This window comes from Chiloscyllium plagiosum, chromosome 2, assembly GCF_004010195.1.
Source record: "Chiloscyllium plagiosum isolate BGI_BamShark_2017 chromosome 2, ASM401019v2, whole genome shotgun sequence".
Taxonomy (NCBI): Eukaryota; Metazoa; Chordata; class Chondrichthyes; order Orectolobiformes; family Hemiscylliidae; genus Chiloscyllium; species Chiloscyllium plagiosum.
This window is the reverse complement of record NC_057711.1, coordinates 111,977,998-111,998,500: the sequence shown is the minus strand read 5'-3', so window position 1 is coordinate 111,998,500 and position 20,503 is coordinate 111,977,998. Positions and strand designations below refer to the sequence as shown.

The 20,503-nt window shown below is 41.0% G+C and overlaps 1 protein-coding gene across 1 annotated transcript in view; it reads left to right on the top strand.

The window, feature by feature from the left end:
* The window catches only part of hsdl2 (hydroxysteroid dehydrogenase like 2), a 129,691-nt gene that overhangs the window by 23,493 nt on the left and 85,695 nt on the right, over positions 1–20,503 (top strand). The window contains exon 2 of the mRNA XM_043715880.1: positions 1,245–1,408. Within this exon, the coding sequence (XP_043571815.1) occupies positions 1,245–1,408 (164 nt within the window). The remainder of the gene's footprint in view (positions 1–1,244; positions 1,409–20,503) is intronic.

The following is a 20,503-nucleotide window of genomic DNA, read 5'->3' as shown; positions in this document are numbered from 1 at the left end:
TCCTAGGATATATCCCGTCAGGCCCGGGGGACTTGTCTATCCTCAAGTTTTTCAAAATGCCCAACACATCTTCCTTCCTAACAAGTATCTCCTCTAGCTTACCAGTCTGTTTCATACTCTCCTCTTCAATAATACGGTCCCTCTCATTTGTAAATACTGAAGAAAAGTACTCATTCAAGATCTCTCCTATCTCTTCCGACTCAATACACACAGCATTGATCACACAGCATCGCCCTTTGATGTGAAGGACACTGCTTGTCACTGGCTACTCAGGTGTTTCCTGTCTTCCTGGCGGTGGAAATTTAAATAGAGACTTCAATAATACGGTCCCTCTCATTTGTAAATACTGAAGAAAAGTACTCATTCAAGACCTCTCCTATCTCTTCCGACTCAATACACACAGCATCGCCCTTTGATGTGAAGGACACTGCTTGTCACTGGCTACTCGGGTGTTTCCTGTCTTCCTGGCGGTGGAAATTTAAATAGAGATTCGTGCACCTTGTGTCTCTCACTGTGTCTCACACCTGCACACACACAACATGGGTGCTGGGGAAAAATAAGCACTACCACAGTTAGGCGGTAGTGTGGGGGGGAAAACAAAAACAAACAGGAGTGTCAGACATCCTGTTCACTCGGAGAGCTGGCTCTGAGGGAGCTGGACCAGTCTGTGTGTAAAAAAAAAGAAAGAAAAGGCTCCTGTGAAGAATAAACTCCAGCATAGATTTGTTGAGCTGAATGGCCTGTTTCTAAGCTCAGTGCCGTTTTTTTAACAAACACATGATTTAACAAAACAAGCAAATGTGATGTGGAAATAACTTGGAATTCAGACAGAATCAATTCATTCTAAGGGTCATATATACAAAGTTGGCACAAACCACCATTGAAGGAAATGTGTTTGTGAACGTCAGAGCAGGTGAATTTGAGGTTAATAAGACTTCTTTGTTCAGTTGGCACCTTATCCTTTGGAGCTCTCTGTTCCCAGGTTTGATTCTGAGTCTGCTCTGGTGACCAGATGTCAACTTCAATGGTGGTAGACGGTGACATTGTAACAATTGTATCCTCATGATTCATGTCTGAAATATGGAGATTTAGACAGTAAAGGGTGTGCTGTTTTCAGCAAACTTTAATGAAATAAGGTGGAGGAGTGTTTTTGTTTTTGGAAAAAAGTCACCAATCTCTTTTCAGTTTTATTTCAAATTGTGAATGAAAAGTTTACGAAATTTTGTTCCTTGTATCCCATTTAGGAAACTAGCAGGGCGTACTCTCTTCATCACAGGAGCCAGTCGTGGCATTGGCAAAGCGATTGCCTTGAAGGCAGCCAAAGATGGTGCAAATGTTGTAATTGCTGCAAAAACTGCACAAGCCCATCCGAAGTTGCCAGGCACAATATACACTGCAGCAGAAGAGAGTAAGTATATTGATAACCTGACTTAAGTACTGGGGAAATAGAACTTGAAAGTAAGGTTGGGACTTCATAAAACAAGAAAATCTTGCACTGCTATCACACTTCATAGTGTGGATATCTCCATAGCACTTGACATCCTCTGAAGTGGTGCTGGATGTCTTAAAACGCATAAAAGTGGACCTGATCAGGTGTACCCTAGAACTCTGTGGGAAGCTAAGGAAGTGATTGCTGGGCCCCTTGCTGAGATATTTGTATCATCGATAGTCACAGGTGAGATGACGGAAGATTGGAGGTTGGCTAACATGGTGCCACTGTTCAAGAAAGGTGGTAAGGAAAAGCCAGGGAACTAGAGATTGGTGAGCCTGACATCAGTGGTGGCCAAGTTGTTGGAGGGAATCCTGAGGGACAGGATTTACATGCATTTGGAAAGGCAAGGACTGATAAGGGATAGTCACCATGACTTTGTGTTTGGGAAATCATCTCTCACGAACTTGATTGAGTTTTTTGAAGAAGTAACAAAGAGGATTGAGGAGGGCAGAGCAGTAGATGTGATCTATATGGACTTCAGTAAGGCATTTGACAAGGTTCCCCATGGGAGACTGATTAGCAAGGTTAGATTTCATGGAATACAGGGAGAACTAGCCATTTGGATACAGAACTGGCTTGAAGGTAGAAGACAGAAGGTGGTTGTGGAGGGTTGTTTTTGAGACTGGAGGCCGGTGACTAGTGGTGTGCCATAAGAATTGATGCTGGGTTCACTGCTTTTTGTCATTTATGTAAATGATTTGGATGTGAACATAGGAGGCATAGTTAGTAAGTTTGCAGATGACACCAAAATTGGAGGTGCAGTGGAAAGTGAAGAAGGTTACCTCAGATTACAACGGGATCTTGATCAGATGGGCCAGTGGGCTGAGAAGTGGCAGATGGAGTTTAATTTAGATAAATGCGAGGTGCTGCATTTTGGAAAGGCAAATCAGAGCAGGTCTTATATACTTAATGGTAAGGTCCTCTGGAGTGTTGCTGAACAAAGAGACCTTGGAGGGCAGGTTCATAGCTCCTTGAAAGTAGAGTCTCAGGTAGATAGGATAGTGAAGAAAGCGTTTGGTGCACTTTCCTTTATTGGACAAAGCATGGAGTATAGGAGTTGGGAGGCCATGTTGCAGCTGTACAAGACATTGGTTAGGCTACCTTTGGAATATTGTTTGCAATTTGGTCCTCCTGTTGGAAGGATGTTCTCAAACTTGAAAGGCTTCAGAAAAGATTTACAAGGATTTGCCAGGGTTGGAGGATTTGAGCTCCAGAGTGGGGCTGAATAGGCTGGGGTTGTTTTCCCTGGAGTGTTGGAGACTGAGGGGTGACCTTATAGAGATTTATAAGATCATAAGGGGCATGGATAGGGGACATAGACAATGTCTTTTCCCTGGGGTCGGGGAGTCCAGAACTAGAGGGCACATGTTTAGGTTGTCAGGGGAAAAATTCAAAAAGGACCTAAGGAGCAACTTTTTCATGCAGAGAGTGGTGCGTGTATGGAATGGGCTGCCAGAGGACGTGGTGGAGGCTGGTACAATTGTAATATTTAAAAGACATCTGGATGGGTTTATGAATAGGAAGGGTTTAGAGGGATATGGGCCAAGTGCTGGTAAATGGCACTAAATGAGGTTAGGATATTTGGTCGGTATGGACAAGATGGACTGAAATGTTTGTTTCCGTGCTGTAAATCTCTATGACTCAGTGCTTTTTGAAGTGCAGTCACTGTTGTAATTTATGAAACCTGGCAATGCATTTGTGCTCAACACCTCTCACAAATAACCATGTGGTAATGACCAGTTGTATCTGTTTTTTGATTGATTGAGGGATAAATGTTGGCCAGGACTGCTTTTCTTTGGGAACGTTTACATCCACATCAGAGGCCAGGTAGGGTCTAACCTGAATGATGGCACCTCCAACAGTGCAACACTTCCCCAGTACCACATTGGAATGTCTTTGTTCTTTGGAGTAAGTCTTGACGCAGGTGAGAGCACTACACAACTGACATTTGGTTACTGGTTAGGTGTCAGCTGCAGTGTTTTGGGCACCACATTTCATGACTCCTGAAATAAATGCTTCAGAAAGGATTCTGAGGAGGTTTACCAAGGTGTTACCAGGGTTAAGGAACTTCAGATATGAGGAGAGAATTTTTATATCTCCATTTGAAAGTGTTGGGCCAATAAAATGGCTACTTGGACAGCTCAAGTACCTTATCACATGACAGGTCAGAAATGTTATATTTTTACTGCTAGCTATCATATTCTGTGGAGCAATGGAAGGTGCAAAATCCCTGCTGGTTGTTTTCGATGATGAATCCTGAATTTATCTGGGTAGTGAGTGGAGGTAAGCTAATATTCTTCATTGACGAATGGAGTTTTGAAATCATGTATTATTTGCAATTTCAAGGCTATTTTGTTTTCTTTTCATTCCACCCCCGGGAACTGAATGGGACTTTGAACAGAAAATTGTTTGCATGTTGTGTGGATAATTATTGAGAATGGTACGTCGCAAAATTGACTCTGAGCTACACAATGAAGAAAACATCTGTGTGCTTAACTGGTTTGACAATTAAAGTCTGCTATCTGTCAATGTCCCAATGTGTTACAGGCAAATTCAGTCCTTTAAACACTGCGTGTACACAAACTGAGCTGGTGAAGATCCAAGTTTTCTGTTGTGTTGTGTTGCTCCTGGGTACATTGCATGAAACGAAGTTGCAAGTTCCAATTCTGACGAAAGGTCGCTGGACTCAAAAAGTTACCTAAATGTTCGACCTTAGTTTACATTTATTTAAGCATGTGGGGAGACATCGAAGCACTCCTTCTGCATTGCCCTGTCGTGTGTAACCCATTTAAGGTGCAGATCTCTGCCAGGAACCATGTCTCAATGCTTTAGCTGTCTGCATTACTTCTCCCAAAGGCAGTGGAGACTTGAAAAGGGATGTTATTGGTTTCTATAGATCCATTAAAGGATGAAAGTTAGATGAATATAGAGAGAGTAAGAAATGGAAGGCTACGTTCATTGGGTGTGAGGAAGCTCTTGCGAAGCACAAACAATACAGGCCTGTTAGGCTGCAGAGCGAGTTCCTCTGCTGCTTGATTTATGTAATCGTTGCACTTATTAAAATAAAAGCTTTCTTGGGATGTGGGTATCACTGGCAAGAGCAGCATTTACAGTGGCCTTTGCTTTAACTGGCTCTTCATGAACTGGCACTCTTGATAAACCAGCAAAAAATATATACCTCACATGGCGTTAAATTAACTGTATCATTCTGTCCAGTTATTATAATTTTTAAATTTATTTACCTCAATGTAAATATACTTATTTTGTGTGGCCATTTGATTTAACAACATCAACAGTTGATACAATTTCAAGTCAAATTCTCCTCAAATGCTGCTATGCCAAATAGTCAGTTCAGGGTATGAGTGAGAAGATTTATTTAAGGCAAAGTTGCATTATTATTAAAGTAATTTATGCTGTACATAAAATATAACAGTGATATGTTTATCTCCTGCATTATATTTCTATTACTTAGTGTGTGTTTTTACATTGAATATGTGGACCTCTTGATTATCTGGAATATTTAATTAATTGGCACACTCCTGATCCCAACTACATCTTAATTCTTTTCATCGTTAGTCTTCTTCCAAAGACAGCATCTTTCTGATCATCATTCGCTTTAGAAGTGTCACCTCTTAAGCTTAAGTATTATGTTAGAAAAAGAATTGCAGAATCTTGATTTAGGATTGGTATTTCCTCAATAATGCTTACATGTCATTTTAAAAAAAAATCATTCATGGGATTTAAGAGTTGCTGACTGAGCCAACACTTAATGCCTGTATCTAGCTGCCCTTAAAGAAATGGTGGTGAGCTGCCTTCATGAACCACTGCGAATCCACGTGCTGTAGGTAGACACACAATGCCATTCAGGAGAGAACGCCAGGATCTTGACCCAAAGACATTTGAAGGAACATGCTATATTTTCAAGCCATGATGGTGAGTGGCTTATAGTATACATTGCAGAAGAGGCCCTTCAGTCCATCATGTCTGTACTGCCAACATTCTTGTAAGTTGCTTGGAGAAGCTCTTACAGGTGATGGTGTTCCCACATATATCTTGTACCCTTGTTCTTTTCGATGGACCTGTCATTTGTTCAGAATTTGTGGTGATTATGGCAATTTTTCTCACCAAACTGGATGAAGGCTGCTACATTTTCTTGGTAGAAAATGCATTGCCACTCGTTCTGCATTCTTACTGACAATATGGTTTTCCTAATTTCAGGGAGACATTGATTAACGTAATCCGTTCTCAGATACCCCCTGATCACAATTGTGGCCTATGCACATTTTGGTTCCCATATATTTTGGAGTGTATTTGGGAGGGACAGATTTGGCTTGAGATACTTGGGTTCCACCAATAGCTGAGTGGGTAAATGCTGATTGGGATGTTTTGTGTAGTCGTATACACTGGCAACAATTAATCACTGATCTGTGCAGTGATTTCTAATCTTGGTCAATTTCACCTTGGTGTCTTCTGAAGAAGGTGAAAACAATTACCTCGGATTCTTCATTCCTCAAAGTTATCTGAGTGGCTTCCTTTTGGAAAAAGTGGATATTCTGGTTGAGAATAGAATTGTAGTTACCTCAGTAATTCCTCTAACCTTCGTCCTGATCCAATTGAACAATGTGGCACATTCTTGCTGCAGGCTACAAAAGAAGGGGAGACACTTTGGGTGAGGAACTGTTGGACTAACACTTAAATAATGGTTTACTCAATACAAATGACGCTTTTCCTAACGGAAAGAAAGAAGTGGGTTGGACGTGGTGGAGACAGAGGGGAATAAGTTTGGATGTGCATAGCTACAATTGCGTGGGTGTCTCAGTGCCAAGGTTTGGAGTTTAACAATGTTTCTATTATCGACTGGTTTGCAACAAAAGAATTCTGGGTGAAAGGTTCACTAATTTTGGTGTAGACTCTAGGATAACGGAATGCAGTTTATTGCAAAGTTTCACACACAGTTGCAAATTCCTCCCTCGAAGTGGTTATGCTGAAGTGGTTTACTGTGTGACCTTGGCATTCTGATTTTGTTACTGTTGACTGCATGATGTGAAGGAGGTTCTTCGGCAGCTGTGTGATCTCTGAGCAATGGACTTTTTGTATTTACTTGGTGGGGTAATGTGCATTCCACTAATTTCTCTGCATAATTGTAATGGGGGAGGGTGGGGTAAAATGACTTGAGGTAAGGAGTTCAAGTGACAGAACATGATTTACTAGATCACATTGTGGCATTTATTACAACACTGGTTTGAAAGGAATTTGTCTGAAGAAACACAGGAACAACATCAAAATAAATTAGAACTGATCTTCACCAGTGATGATTGTGAGGTATGTGCAACCGAATTTTTCTTGTTAATCTCATTCAATGATCTTGGAGTTTAAGAATCCAAACTAAGATGATACCCAGCAAAATTGACTTTCTGGAACACTTCCTTTCTTTTTGCTATTTCCCTCTGAGGTCATTTTTAATTGAAGGATGTTATGGTTCCAGCTGATGTTACTGTTAGACCAGTTTGATCCCAGACTGAAATCTGGCTTTATAGCTCTTGTAAACAAGGTGGTCTTTCACTGAAACATAAACATAAACACTCAATCATTCAGATTTGGTTTTAATAATAAAACAGAAGTTCATTACACACAAGAAATGAAGATGAAATAAAACAAGCCAGTCAACTATCTTATGACGCAATCTGAAATATTTAAAAAAACACAGCAAAATAAAACCTGATCAATTTCGAACACCTCACTTTTCAATGGTCAAATACAAGAGACAGTGTTCCCTTCTCAATTACTTCTTTAAATATGTGGAGAAAGAAATAGAGGCTAAAGAATGTAAAGAAATACACTTTGATGTTGCAAAAAAGTTCACATTACAGAGGAGGAAGTTTGGGTGGTCTTAAAGAATTCAGAGGTGGATCAATCTCCAGGACCTGACGATGTATCCCAAAATGTTGTGGGAAGGAAGGGAAGAAATTGCGAGACCCCTTGTAGAAATATTTGCATAATTTATAACTATGGGTGAAGATGACTGGAGGATGGCTAATGTTGTGCAGACAAACTGGGGAACTATAGACCTGAGAGTCTGACTTTGGTTGGATGAGAATATAGGCATGATTAACAATTTTGTAGATAAGACCACAATTGGTGGCAAAGTAGACTCTGAAGAAGGTTTTCTAAGATTACAAAGGGATCTTGATCAATGGGTCAGTGGGCTAGAAAATGGCAGGTGGAGTTCAATCTGAATAATACAAAGTGTTGCAATTTAGTACAAAAAACAACAAGGGTAGGGCTTACACAATTAATGAAATCGCCTTAGGTTTGTTGGAGAACACAGGGACCTAATTGTTTGAAGTTTCCGTTACATTATAGACAGGTGGTTAAAGACATTTAGCATGCTTGCATTCATTGCTTACTCAGACCTTTGAGTACAGGAGTTGGGAACTCCAATCTCTGTGCAGATTTTGAAAGTAAAACCCAGACTTTGGCTGTGGTCACATTAACTCAGTCCTGATTAAGGGCTTTTGCCTGAAACATCGATTCTCCTGCGCCTTGGATGCTGCCGACCTGCTGAGCTTTTTCAGCACCACACTCTTGACTCTAATCTCCAGCATCTGCAGTCTTCACTCCCTGTAGGAGTTGAGAAATCATGTTGAGGTTTTACAGGACATTGGTGAGGCCTCTTCTGGAATACTGTGTCCAGTTCTGGTTGCCTAGTTATAGAAAGGATATTATCCATCCGGAGAGGGTTCAGAAGTGATGTTGCAAAGTATGGAAGGTTTATGTTATAAAGCCTGAATAGGCTGGGATTTTATTCACTCGAGCTTAGGAGGTTGTAAAATAAAAAGAGGTATAGATAGGATTAGTTGTCTTTTCCCTCGGAAGAGGGATTTCAAGTCTAGCAGGCACATTTTTAAGGTGAGAGATTTAAAAATGTCACGAGGGGCAATTTTTTTTTTGCACAGAGGGTGATTCACTTGTGGAGTGAACTTCCTGAGGAAATGGTGGATGTGGGCACAGTTACAATGTTTAAAAGACATTTGATTGGTACATTAATAGTTAAGGTTTGGATGGATACTAGTCAAGAGCAGACAGCTGGGACTAATTTGGTTTGGGATTAGGTTAAGCATGGACCAGTTGAAATGTTTCTGTGCTGTATGACTCTGAATTAATTATTTCTTTCAGTCCCTGGTCTTGAAAGCTTGATGGTCTTTTTGTTGATTATTCAAACAACTAAGGTTAAGCTTTCTTTGCTTCAAATACTTCCATGATGTCTCTAACCAAACAGTTCTGGTGTGGAATTTTCAAACTAAACCTTCACAGTGAGGTAGCCTACTTCTTAATTGTTCTGAACTAACTCTTTTCTCCAGGATAAACTGTTCTTGCATTTGACCTCAGCCAGGTCGTCTGTCAACTGCCCTCATAAATTTTCCAATTTATGGATTTTCTTAAACCACTGAATTAATTCTTGAACTTCAATTCCAAACACAAACTGATGCCTTTTAATTTTCACACTCTCAGATTGTAAAATTCTCATAATGCAAATTCCCATTATAACATCAAGAATTCCTGAGTTACTTGTTCTGTGACATAAACTGACTTAAATTAATGGCTGCAGATATGCTGACAACGTTGTGGGCGGCACGGTGGCACAGTGATTAGCACTGCTGCCTCACAGCGCCAGAGACCCGGGTTCAATTCCCGCCTCAGGCGACGGACTGTGTGGAGTTTGCACGTTCTCCCCGTGTCTGCGTGGGTTTCCTCCCACAGTCCAAAGATGTGCAGGTCAGGTGAATTGGCCATGCTAAATTGCCCGTAGTGTTAGGTAAGGTGTAGATGTAGGGATATGGGTGGGTTGCGCTTTGGCGGGTCGGTGAGGACTTGTTGGGCCGAAGGGCCTGTAAGGTGATCTGATCTGATCTAATCACATCTTCTGTCTTAATTATTAAAGCATTTCATACATAAAGACTAAAACCTATAAGGCACTAGTTCAAAATCCACACTCTAAAATAAATGATGGTTATATACATAAATCACACATCTTGCATCACAAGAGATGCGACTCACTTGTATCATCCAAGTGTAAATCAGATATTGAATTTTAATTAGCTGTGCAGTTGTTGAGGATGGAAAATCAAATCAAGGCAATTCCCACATTCAGCCACCTCTTCAAGCAGATTCAATGAGAAACATCTCACAATTGATGGGGATAGTGCAATTTTAAGATAGAAAAATATCTCTGGCTTTTCAGAGGGGATTATTTCAAGTTGAATGTCAAGCCAAAAGTTATGACATTTTAAAATGAGTTTTCAGAAGTAGAGAATGAGACAGTTTTTTTTTTAGGAATACCCAGATATTGAAGTTAGACAGTAAAAGCACACAGAGAATGGCAGAAGAGATCAGAGTGCAGGAAGCCCTTAGCTCTGGCAACAAGAGTCCAGAGGATGGAAGAGGACAGAGAGAAGGATTTAAACATGCTAAGGAGAGACCTTAAGTTGGACCCTGTCCCGTATAGGTTGGCAAGGTGGCTAGCCACGGCTAATTGGAACTTAGTGTAACTTAAGTTAGACAGGCGATTCAGCAAAATAACACTCTGAATGAAACCTCAAAGGATGACCTTGTAAAGGTTTATGAAATCATGATGGACAGAGATAAGGTGAATGACAAGAGTCTTTTCCCTAGGGTGGGGGAGTTCAAAACTTGGGTGGCATACTTTGAGGGTCAGAGGGGAAAGATTTAAAAAGGACATGGTGTAAATAAATTGCCCCCAAGTGGTTTGTGTATGGAAGTGGTGGATGCAGGTACAGTTCCAATATTTTGATAAGTACATGAACAGGAAAGGTTTGGAGAGATAAGGGCCAAACGCAGCTAGGTGGTTTGGTCAGTGTGGACAAGTTAGACCGAAGGGTCTGTTTCCATGCTGTCTGGATCTATGACTATAATAGGGGAATTCTGACTTCCATATTGCCCATAACAGATCCAGAAAAAAATTGACAATCCAAAACCTCAAAAGAGGTGATTAGCATTAGATATTTTCTAATATTTCCCAAAATGAACCCAGGAAAAAATTAATTCCTCAGAGAATGGTAACTATAGGGATCTTAAGACTAAAGCGAATAGCTTTTCAGGGAAGCAAGGTGAACATTTGAGGCAAAAAGGAGTGAACAATTATTCTGAGAGGTTGAAGATACAGAGGAGATGAATTCAGCATTAACTTATTTAGCTGAAAGTCATGCTGTAACTCTGTTATAATGCTCATATCTGATTTATGTTACATGTACCTTTTAAAGACAAGTCCTTAAGTCTTGGATCTTGCTCATTTTTTTTCATGCATGAGCATGGTAAATTGGGCCCAAGGTAATAGTGTGCACTCCTTATCTCGTAAATATCTGGTATAAACCAACAGTTTGCCTTAAAGTCTGTTGTACAAATGAGTTTCTCTGCATCAGGTACCTCGCTGATGGGTGGGGAATAAAATTATAGTTAGTTGTGACAATGTAGCAGAAAGAAAATCAACATCGATGCATCAAACTGTCTGGAAATTGAATCGATTCTTTACTCTTGCCCTTTCATCTATCCTAGTGTGTCCTTCCTGTGCTCCAGTAAGCAGCTGCTATATTGCCTAGAATGAGTTGTTTGCCACTGAGGTTTACGACACCCTCTCTGCCACTCAGTTCTGTTGGTGTCTGTCAATAATTCTATATTTAACCTATACACAGTAAGACTGTGTGATATAATCATTGTCATTTTTTACCTATTTAACAACATTGAGTCTTTCTACAAAAAACAGACTGCACGGGTTCAGTAAAGCAGCTCATAGCCACTTTCACAAGGGCAGCGGAGGGATGCAGTGAATGCTGGCCCATCCAGTGACACTCACTTCCCATGAATGAATGTTTTAAAAATCCTGTCCTCCCTTCTTGGCATCAATCAAAGTGAACAATGTAGGAGAGAATGGAACATTGTGCATATATTGTTCCCATTGGCAGGCTGACATAATCCCTGTGCTCCTGTATCCTGAATAGAATTTTCCTGCCCACCCTTCAGTTTGGTTACATTTCCATATTTTGTTTTCTTTTATTATTGTGTTAATAAAGAATTAATTTGAATACCATTAGGTTATACGTGTATAAGCCCTGGATGTTGTCGCAATATTACTTAGCCGTGACGGCAAGGTTAATTTTCATGACCATAAACACCACTTCCAAGGGGTGACTTAGTTGTTAGTTCATTCAATTTAGTCCTGCTCATGAACTGGGCTGCTGTACAGTGGGGAGGCCAGACACAAAGTGGGTAACAGTTTTGCAGAAGACCTCCACTCAGTCTTCAGGCATGACTCTGAGCTTCCAGTTGCTTGTCATTTCTACTTTTGACTGTGCTTCCATGCAGACCTTTCTGTCTTTGACCTGCTACAGTGTCCCAGTGAAGCTAGAAGCAAGCTCTAAGACTAGCACCTCATCTTTCCCCTTCGCACTTTACAGTCTTCAAGATGCAACAATTATTCATTAATTTCAGACCATAACTGCTGCACCCATTTTATCTTGTTTCTTTCATTATTAATTGACTTTAAAACGCACTTTGGAAGCACTGCTGCCTCACAGTGCCAGGGACCCGGGTTCGATTCCAGCTTTGGGTGTTCCATGTGGAGTTTGCATTTTCTCCCCATGACTGTGTGAATTTCCTCCAGGTGCTTCCATTTCCTCCCATAGTCCAAAGATGTGCAGGTTAGGTGGATTGGCCATGCTAAATTGCTCATCATGTGGAGGCTAGGTGGGTTAGCCAAGGGAAATGGAGAGTTATGTGGATAGGGTGGGAGGTTTAGTTTGGGTGGGATGCTCTCTTTGCAGACTTGATGGGCCAAATGGCCTCTTTACTCACTGTCTGGATTCTTTAATTGGTACTGATCCTCAAATTTGCATTTAGTCAGCTGCTAATCAGTCATTTGCACCTCCAATGCAAATAGCTTTTTGTTTCTTTACCTTATGCCTTGTATCTCTTGTCAGTTGATTTCTCGTGTTCTCCACCCTATCCTTCCCTTTTGTTCTCTCCCAGGCACACTGTTTATGAAGAAGAGTCATACTCTATTTCTGTTTGCAGATGTTGCCTGACGTGTTGGATATTTCAGCCACTTTTCCTTTTGTTTTATTTTAGAGGGGTTTCTGTTTGTCTTGCTCACAGAGTGGAGATTCCAAAATTGAAATTTACACAATTTAAATTGACAGTGTAGTGTAGCAGAACAGGTAGATGTTGCAGACAGCAAGAATTTATGTAGCGTGCTAGTCATCCCAAAAAGAATTCCCAAGTGCTTCACATGGGCACCGTCAGGCAAAAATGGATACTAAGATTAAGAAGCCAGAATTAGAAAGAGTAAACATAGGCTTTGTCTAAGAGTTTTGTGATGGGTTGTATGAGAGGTTGAAGTGTTTCGGAACAAATTCTTGAATGTGGCACCAAGATAATTAAAGGTATAGGACTACAATTTTTCATTCGGTTGAGAAAAGAGAGAGTCTGAGTTTCCACAGCACCTTTCATGACTTCTGGATTCCTTAAAGCACTTTAACAACCAGTGCTGTTGTTGTTTAATGTATGAAATGTGGCAGACAATTTGCAAAAGCCAATAGCAGTTGTGAGATAATAACCTGACTGTTAGGATGTTGGTTGAGGGATTAAAGTTGGCCAGGACATGGGAGGAAAACTCCCTGCTCCTCTTTGAGGTAGTTGATGGCAAAGGATTCCACCCCAACAGTGGCAGGTGGTGTCTTGGTTTAACATTTCTCCCAGACCATGCAGGACTCCTATTGTTACACTAGAATGTCAGCCTAAATTTTGCTGTCCATTTTCTGCAATCTTACTTGATTCAGAGGATTGGTGGAGAGGCTGGGGGTGTGCAAGAGACTCATATCGATGCTTTTAGGATTTATTTCTCTCTCTCTGCAACCAAAACTGAAATGCTTGCCATTCACCTCTCTACTATTAATGGGAGCTGGGGTTCTGCAAAATGGCTACCACATATGTCTTCAATACAGACTCACTATATTTTAGAAGTAATTTATGGTTTCTGAAACACTGGGGCATTTATGGAATGATGAAGTGCCTAATTCTTTTCTTTCATGGATAAATTGAATGTTTGACTGAAACAACTTCAGCTTCCCATTAGTTGAATGCTGTGAAAATCTCATGAATTTGGGATACTCCAGTCTGTCAGTGAAAACCACAAACCTTAATGATGCAAAACAGCTTGTCACGTGGATGTATGAAACAAGGAGGACACTGTTTATATCACTGATTCTGATGATCACACTGCAGTTATTTTACATTTTGTTTCATCCAATACTACCAGTGAGGAATCACGTTACATGTTTAATGTCCTTTATTAACATGTTTTGATGCACAAATTTGCAGCATTGTTATGTCCAGCAGTATTTCAGTTATATACACCTTTCACTCTAATGATGAAATCATCAACAATCATCACATTTAAAGCTAACTTGCAAAGCCATGACCTTGACCACTTGGAAGAGGAAATGCAGTAGATGCAAGGGCACACAATTTGCTCAGAACCTGATTGACAGCATAGTTGAATATTTCTCTTTTCCAGTGTTCAAGAAACTCGTCACTTTTTTGTCAAACTATTCACAAAGCACGTGTTAACACAGATGCTAAGCGCAGCAACTGATCTGAAGTTGTGAAATACTGCCACTGGATTCTATCTTTTTAGAGCTAGATCGCTCTCTCTTGCCAAAAAAAAACCAAATACTCACCCTGTCTGGTTTTCTGAAGATTAAATTTTATGGAGGTGATTGTGTGTTCTGGCTCATTCAATGAGTCCAAGGTGCTATGGCAACATGCAGAGTAATGTGCATTTTTACATGTATATTGTGGTCTGGAGCTATGGTTATTGATGGCAAACGCTCCAACTTTTTATCCATCACATAAATGACCAGGAGACACTCCTGCTCTTACTGCCTACCACTGGTGTGTGTTGGAAGGATTTACAAATTACAAACTGGTTTGGTTGTGTGATGAATCCCTTGGCCATCAAGTTGTGGAGTGGGATTTGAAAATGGCGATTCTGATTCAAAGGCAGGAACACTTCCCTCCGTGCCGCAAGACCTCCCATTAAATATTGTACCCCATCTCATATTCAACCAATGGAACAAGTATAAGATAACCGAGAACCTATAATTTGCTATGATTACTATCCTTCTCAAAACAGTTTAGGAATATTTGTAGTTTGCTGTTTTATCCTTGGGTGTTTTGTTTTGTTTTTGCCTTGTCCTTCCTGTTTTTCACATGATTTGTTTTATTTTACTGCCTTATGTTACATTTGTTACATTCCTGTAAGATGACAAGGTTTGCACCTCCTGTCTCTGGTCAGTCCTTTGACCATCCCCCTTCCCAGAATGCGACTTCCTGTGTTGATAGAGACTGGGCAAGCTGACCTTCAATAATGTCGATTCTGTTTCACCAGGAAGTGAAAAGAGAGAGAGAAAGAGAGACTGGTGGTGGTGGGGGCGGGGAGGGTGCCTTTTCCTAAACGCTAGGAGGAAACTGGTTTGGCAAGTCATTCTACCAAAGATACATTTCAGTGAGCTTTTTTATTCAACTTAGACTCCTGCTGTGAACTGAGCAAGGAACCAAGACAAACAGTCTGATGACTCATGATATATTAGAAATTCATTTGCCTAACTTTAGGAAGTCTGGTAAAAATGGCTTGATTTAAACATTTTTTAATAGTTTTACTCATAACTCCTTAGCCTTACTCCACCCTATCTGTTTAACCCCCACAGTCTCCTGAGACCTTTGTGTTCCTCCACTCCTGCCCTCTTGCGCACATCTGATATTTTTCTTGTTGGTGTACCGTTGGCAGCTCTGTCATCAGCTGCTTAGAGCCAGAGCTCCAGAATTCTCTCCCTTCATCACTACCTCTCCTTTTTAAGGCTCCTTATAAAATCAAGCTTCCTGTCCGAGCATCCCCTTATAAGACTCTGTTTCTAATTCTGTTTGATATTTGATTCTGTAAAGTGCTGTGGGCTGTGTTACTGAACAAAAGGTGCTATAAGATCAGGGTGACAGCATTTGGCCTCCTGTGGCCCTCACAGAACGGAAGTCAATGGGAATCTAATTGGAGTTGCTTGCACAAAGGAAGACAGTAATGGCAATCAGAAGTCAAGTACTCAATCCCAGGACATTGATGCTCGAGTCCTTGAGGATTATGTTTGAGGCCCAATAATGTTCAACTCCTTCATCAATGATCTTTATTACAATTCCTGTGGAGACCTCCATTTTTAAAAACAGGTACTGTTGAACGTTGCTAAGAGTTGACGGGACGTCACAATGAGGTATCCAGTTTTAAGACACTTTCTGCAACAAACAGATTAAAAGCAAATTCACTAAACACTATTTTTAATCAGCAACTTAGACTTTAAAGCACAGGACATAACTTTTAACAAAATACTATATATCAGGCAGATGTTTAACTATCCTTTAAATGGATATTGAGTTCTCCCAGACCACTCCAAAATGATTCTTGGCTCTTTTAGCAGACTGGAAACCTTTTACTTGAGCACTGTTTTAAAAGGTGTGAACTTTCCTGTAGATATCTCCCTATAGCTTAAGCTGAACAAATCTTTCAACTTCTAAACTCACCATGACATTGTCTTTCTATTCCAAGTATAAGCTCGCAATTACATCCCTGCATGTTGAACTCTGTGGCATCTAACTGCCCTCTGTTGCTCCCAGACCTTTGAATGCTTACCTAAAATGCGAGAGAAGTCATAGAATCCTTTCTGTTTTTAAATCTCATCTCCTCAGCAGTGTGAATCACACGGGCCTCGTGTCCAGATACAAATACAAGTCTGCTTTATTGTGAAAATAACTGAGCCATTTCAGGCATAACTGTGTGCAATCCGACATTCTCAACATTTTTCTGGGCCCTTTGAGTCTAGAAGTCTCCTGCATGACTGTTTGCACATAGACTGCTGTCATTGTCACAAGTGTAAACACCTTACATCTTTTCACCGGGAATTGATCTGGGCCCCCTTTTAACAAACAAATGACCTGGACATGCAGTCACATGACCTCATTCACTTTACCTTAAGTTAATGATGCCGTCACAAACATGACATTCTGAACACTTTCACTCCATCACAAGATTAGAAGTAGGATGTTTCCTGATTATTTTACTCTGTTCAATACCATTTGCGACTTCCTAGGATCAAAAATAGTCAGTTTGTAGCAAAAAACTGAACAACGTTCATCCTTTGGTGATTTTGAGGTGAATGTCACTTCAGTCAAATGCAAGGTAATGAAGGTCTGTGGATGGTTCTGTACAAATGTGGCTGGCCAAAAAAGATGTTCAGTGTCAAATATTAATTTCATGATGGCCAGTGCAATACAAGGCGGCGCACCATTGGATACCTTTACTGCAACCAGTCACTGCCCATGTTAATTCCCCTTCCCACTCTCTTTCTGACATAACCATCATTGGCCTCCTTCATTGCCATAAATTGGAGGAGCAACACTCATCTTCCACCTGGGCAGCCTACAGCCCGGAGATCTCAACATTGAGTTGAGTCTCCAATTTCAAATAATGTCCCTTCCCAGCCTCTTCCCCCTCCCTTCCATTCTGCCTGCCACCAACCAAATTAATTCCTCCCATTGACCAATCAGATTGTACCCTCTACCTATCCCCACTTCACCACCCTGCCTCACCATCCCCTTTATCTGCAGCTCCCCCCACACCCACCTCCAGTCTTGAATAAGGGTTACACCCGAAACATCGACTTCTACACCTCCTGATGCTGCCTGGGTTGCTGTGTTCTTCCAGCCACCTGCCTGTCCCTTGGATTCCAGAATCTTCAGAATTTTGTCTCTAACCAGTGGCACCAAGCAAGGCTGTTTATTGGTCAAGATGGGGGCGGAGTAGGGCTCCTGTGCCGGGGCCCGTCCACTTTGACCGCTGCTCTTTTCCTTTTTCTCTTACTTCCCTTTACTTCGATTGGCAGTGGTGAGGAATCCCAGTGAGGACTTGAGTGAACCCAATATGGATTTTGTGGCGACAGTGACTGGGCCCCTACTTACTTTCCCAAAACGAGCATGGGACCTGGTGTCAAAATAGGCAGCTGCTGCATCAGTGGAGATGACATTGGCAGGGTAGGCCCAGCGGCCAAAGATGGTGCTTGAGGATCAGCGACTTGGTCATTGATTTGGTCCTGTGCTGGTGGCCATGGAAGAGAAACGGCCCAGTGGTGAAAGATGGCACCTAAAGAGAGGTGAAAGGGCAGCTCAGTGACATTGAGATGGGCCAGCAGTGAGATATGCAGCTATGACATTGGTGGGTCTGGCATGGGCAATGGCGAGGTGGAGGCAGAGGAGAATTAGCTGAGTTTGAAAGATGGCGCCTGAAGAGTGGCGATTTCTACGTTGGTTGGTTCAGGTCTCAACAGAGGCAAGGTTTCGGAGGAGGAACATCAATGCAGATGTCATTGATGAGCTGGCTCGGGAATGATGGACTCTTTAAGATTTTTTTTATTATTCTCAAAACTATTCGAACTGGCGCCAGATTGTGGCAGTGGTAGAAATGCTTTTCACTATTTTACTCTTTATCTCACTGTAAAATACATGTGACAATAAAAATTATTCATTTGCATTGGCTCCAAATCTGTTTGTCATGTTCTTCTCAGCCATGTTCCTGAATACATCTATGTACATAGATGTACCGCTTAATTCAGGACAGATGGCAACATCTTTAACTTTCAAAGGCTCAATATTAATGAACAGCAACTAAGTGAACTCCTATTCAGGATACTCTCACATACATTGGAGAATATTCAGTTGCTGTTGATTGCCCTGGCCTCAGACCATGTTGGCCTGACAGTGAACCTGAAGAAAACCAAGAACTTGTGTCAACCCACACCTGTCCTCATACTTCAAGATCTGAACCGCATAATGCTGCATCCAGTACAGACTTTTGCAACCTTGAGACTATCCTCTCTAATAACATTGGTTAATGATCTGAACCATTGCCTATCAAAGCTAGCTCAAGATTTGGTATTGTGGATTTTGGAAAGAGTGTGAGGTTAGTCTTGGAGTAAAGGTCAATGTCAACCGGCAGTGCTTCTGGCATCACTTCATTACAGGGCATGTCACTCAGACAACCTCCTGCAGTAACTAGAAGCAATCCATTGTCACTTAGCTTATTTACAACATCAGGTGATGGAACAAAATCCCTAACATTGAAATTGTTGTACTTGAGATTAAGAAAAGTCTCATTAGAGAACAGCTTCACTGGATCAGTCATTGGGTTCACTTTGGCAATTTCAGCCAACCAACGGCAGTTCTCTGAAGCATCCTGAGCCACGCAATCTGCACCACAGTACTTCCCAAACTTGGTTATGACACTAATCCTAAAGTCAACTTTGGAAAGAGAGCTGGCAAATTGGATTCTGATATGAAAGGGAAAATAATCTTGGACAAGACTAAATGGAGTAGTCCTGGTCATCAAACAATTTCAAGGTTGGAAAATAACAGGGTCAACTGCATTTAGTAGAGGGGAGCACAGTGCAAAGCAAATGACCCCAACTGTCCCTCCAACGCTGACATCGTTGCAATATTTGCAATTGGTTATGTATATTGAAACCTAGTTTAATGTCATATGAGATAACATCAATTCAGACTGTAAACTGGCTCTTTTTTCTTATTGCTAAGCTCTCATCTGTTGACTCAATGGGAAAATAAAATGAATAGAGAGCAAAGGGTTCCAAAGACTGTAGGATGTTTAACCAGAGGGAACATTAACATAATTGCTCTAGCCAGTTTGCAAATGAATAAAAGATGTTTGGTGGAACAAGTGGGTTCGAATTTGGGATGTATTGCTTGACTATATTCTACAGTCTCCATAATGGAATTAGCGATATACTTAAAGGATAAAAGTTTGCAAGGGTACAGGATAAAAGCAGAGTATGGGACTAGCTGGATTTTTCTTCATAAGAGCTGGAAGAGACTTCATAGGCTGATAGGCCATCTGCTGTTCAGAACTGCTCCATAATTCTTTCACAAATTCAGTCATCTCTACCAGGTATAATGCCTTCCTTTGGTGTGTATTTTGTTTTATGTCCTGGTCAATCTCCTGCAAAAAAAACCTGAGCTTTTAAAACTTTTTAATGCTGAAAAGCAGTCCCAGGGCTTGCACTGTTTCAGCAGACAACCACGAACAAGTGTCCCATGCATTGCATGAGGTACCATTTATATAGCACCTGTTCTTACCACTGCATGCATTCAGCTTGGAGCTGTAACCAATATAATGGATCGAGTCTCCAGGCAATTGTCTGTCTTGCTTTCAAGTGAATTGAATGGGCCAGGGAGGTTGTGCCTGTTACTTGGAAGAGCATGAAAGCGAAGATGTATTTTTAGCTAGTTACTAGGCTACTGATGACTGCATGATGTGTGTCAGCCCATTGGTTGCTTAAGCACATGTTTAACCAAAATAAAAATGTGTTCTTATTCCAATATTTGAATAGGGGCCTCATTAATATTGGTAAAGATTGCACTGTGTGGCTGTTCCAGTGATTTCAATGAATTTGGATGACTGATTGCCAGCTGTCTCGATCTTTCAGCTTAAGCAGCCAGTATTTTTGCTTACAAAGGTGTTATTTAAGCCAGATTTTCTCAAAGAGCATATACCTGAATCAGCATTTTTAAACTGGATCATCTATGTTCCCAATACAACTTGTACATTACGTTGTGAAGTACGTTATGTTGTGAAGCCTCACATTTGCCGCCTTATTGGTTTGGTTTGACAACTTTCAATGAAGTGCTGCATTTAGGCTCTGCAATGCCAAGGTTATGAAGGAAAGGAGTGGTCCTTTTGCCCTGGTGCTGATACCTACCTGGAAGCTTAGAGTTCATGCTTTCCTGTGTTTAGTGACAAACGAGACATGCAAAGCAGCATTAATGCTCTGAAGAAGGGTCACTGGACTCCAAACATTTAAAACTGTTTTCTCTTCACAAGTATTGCCA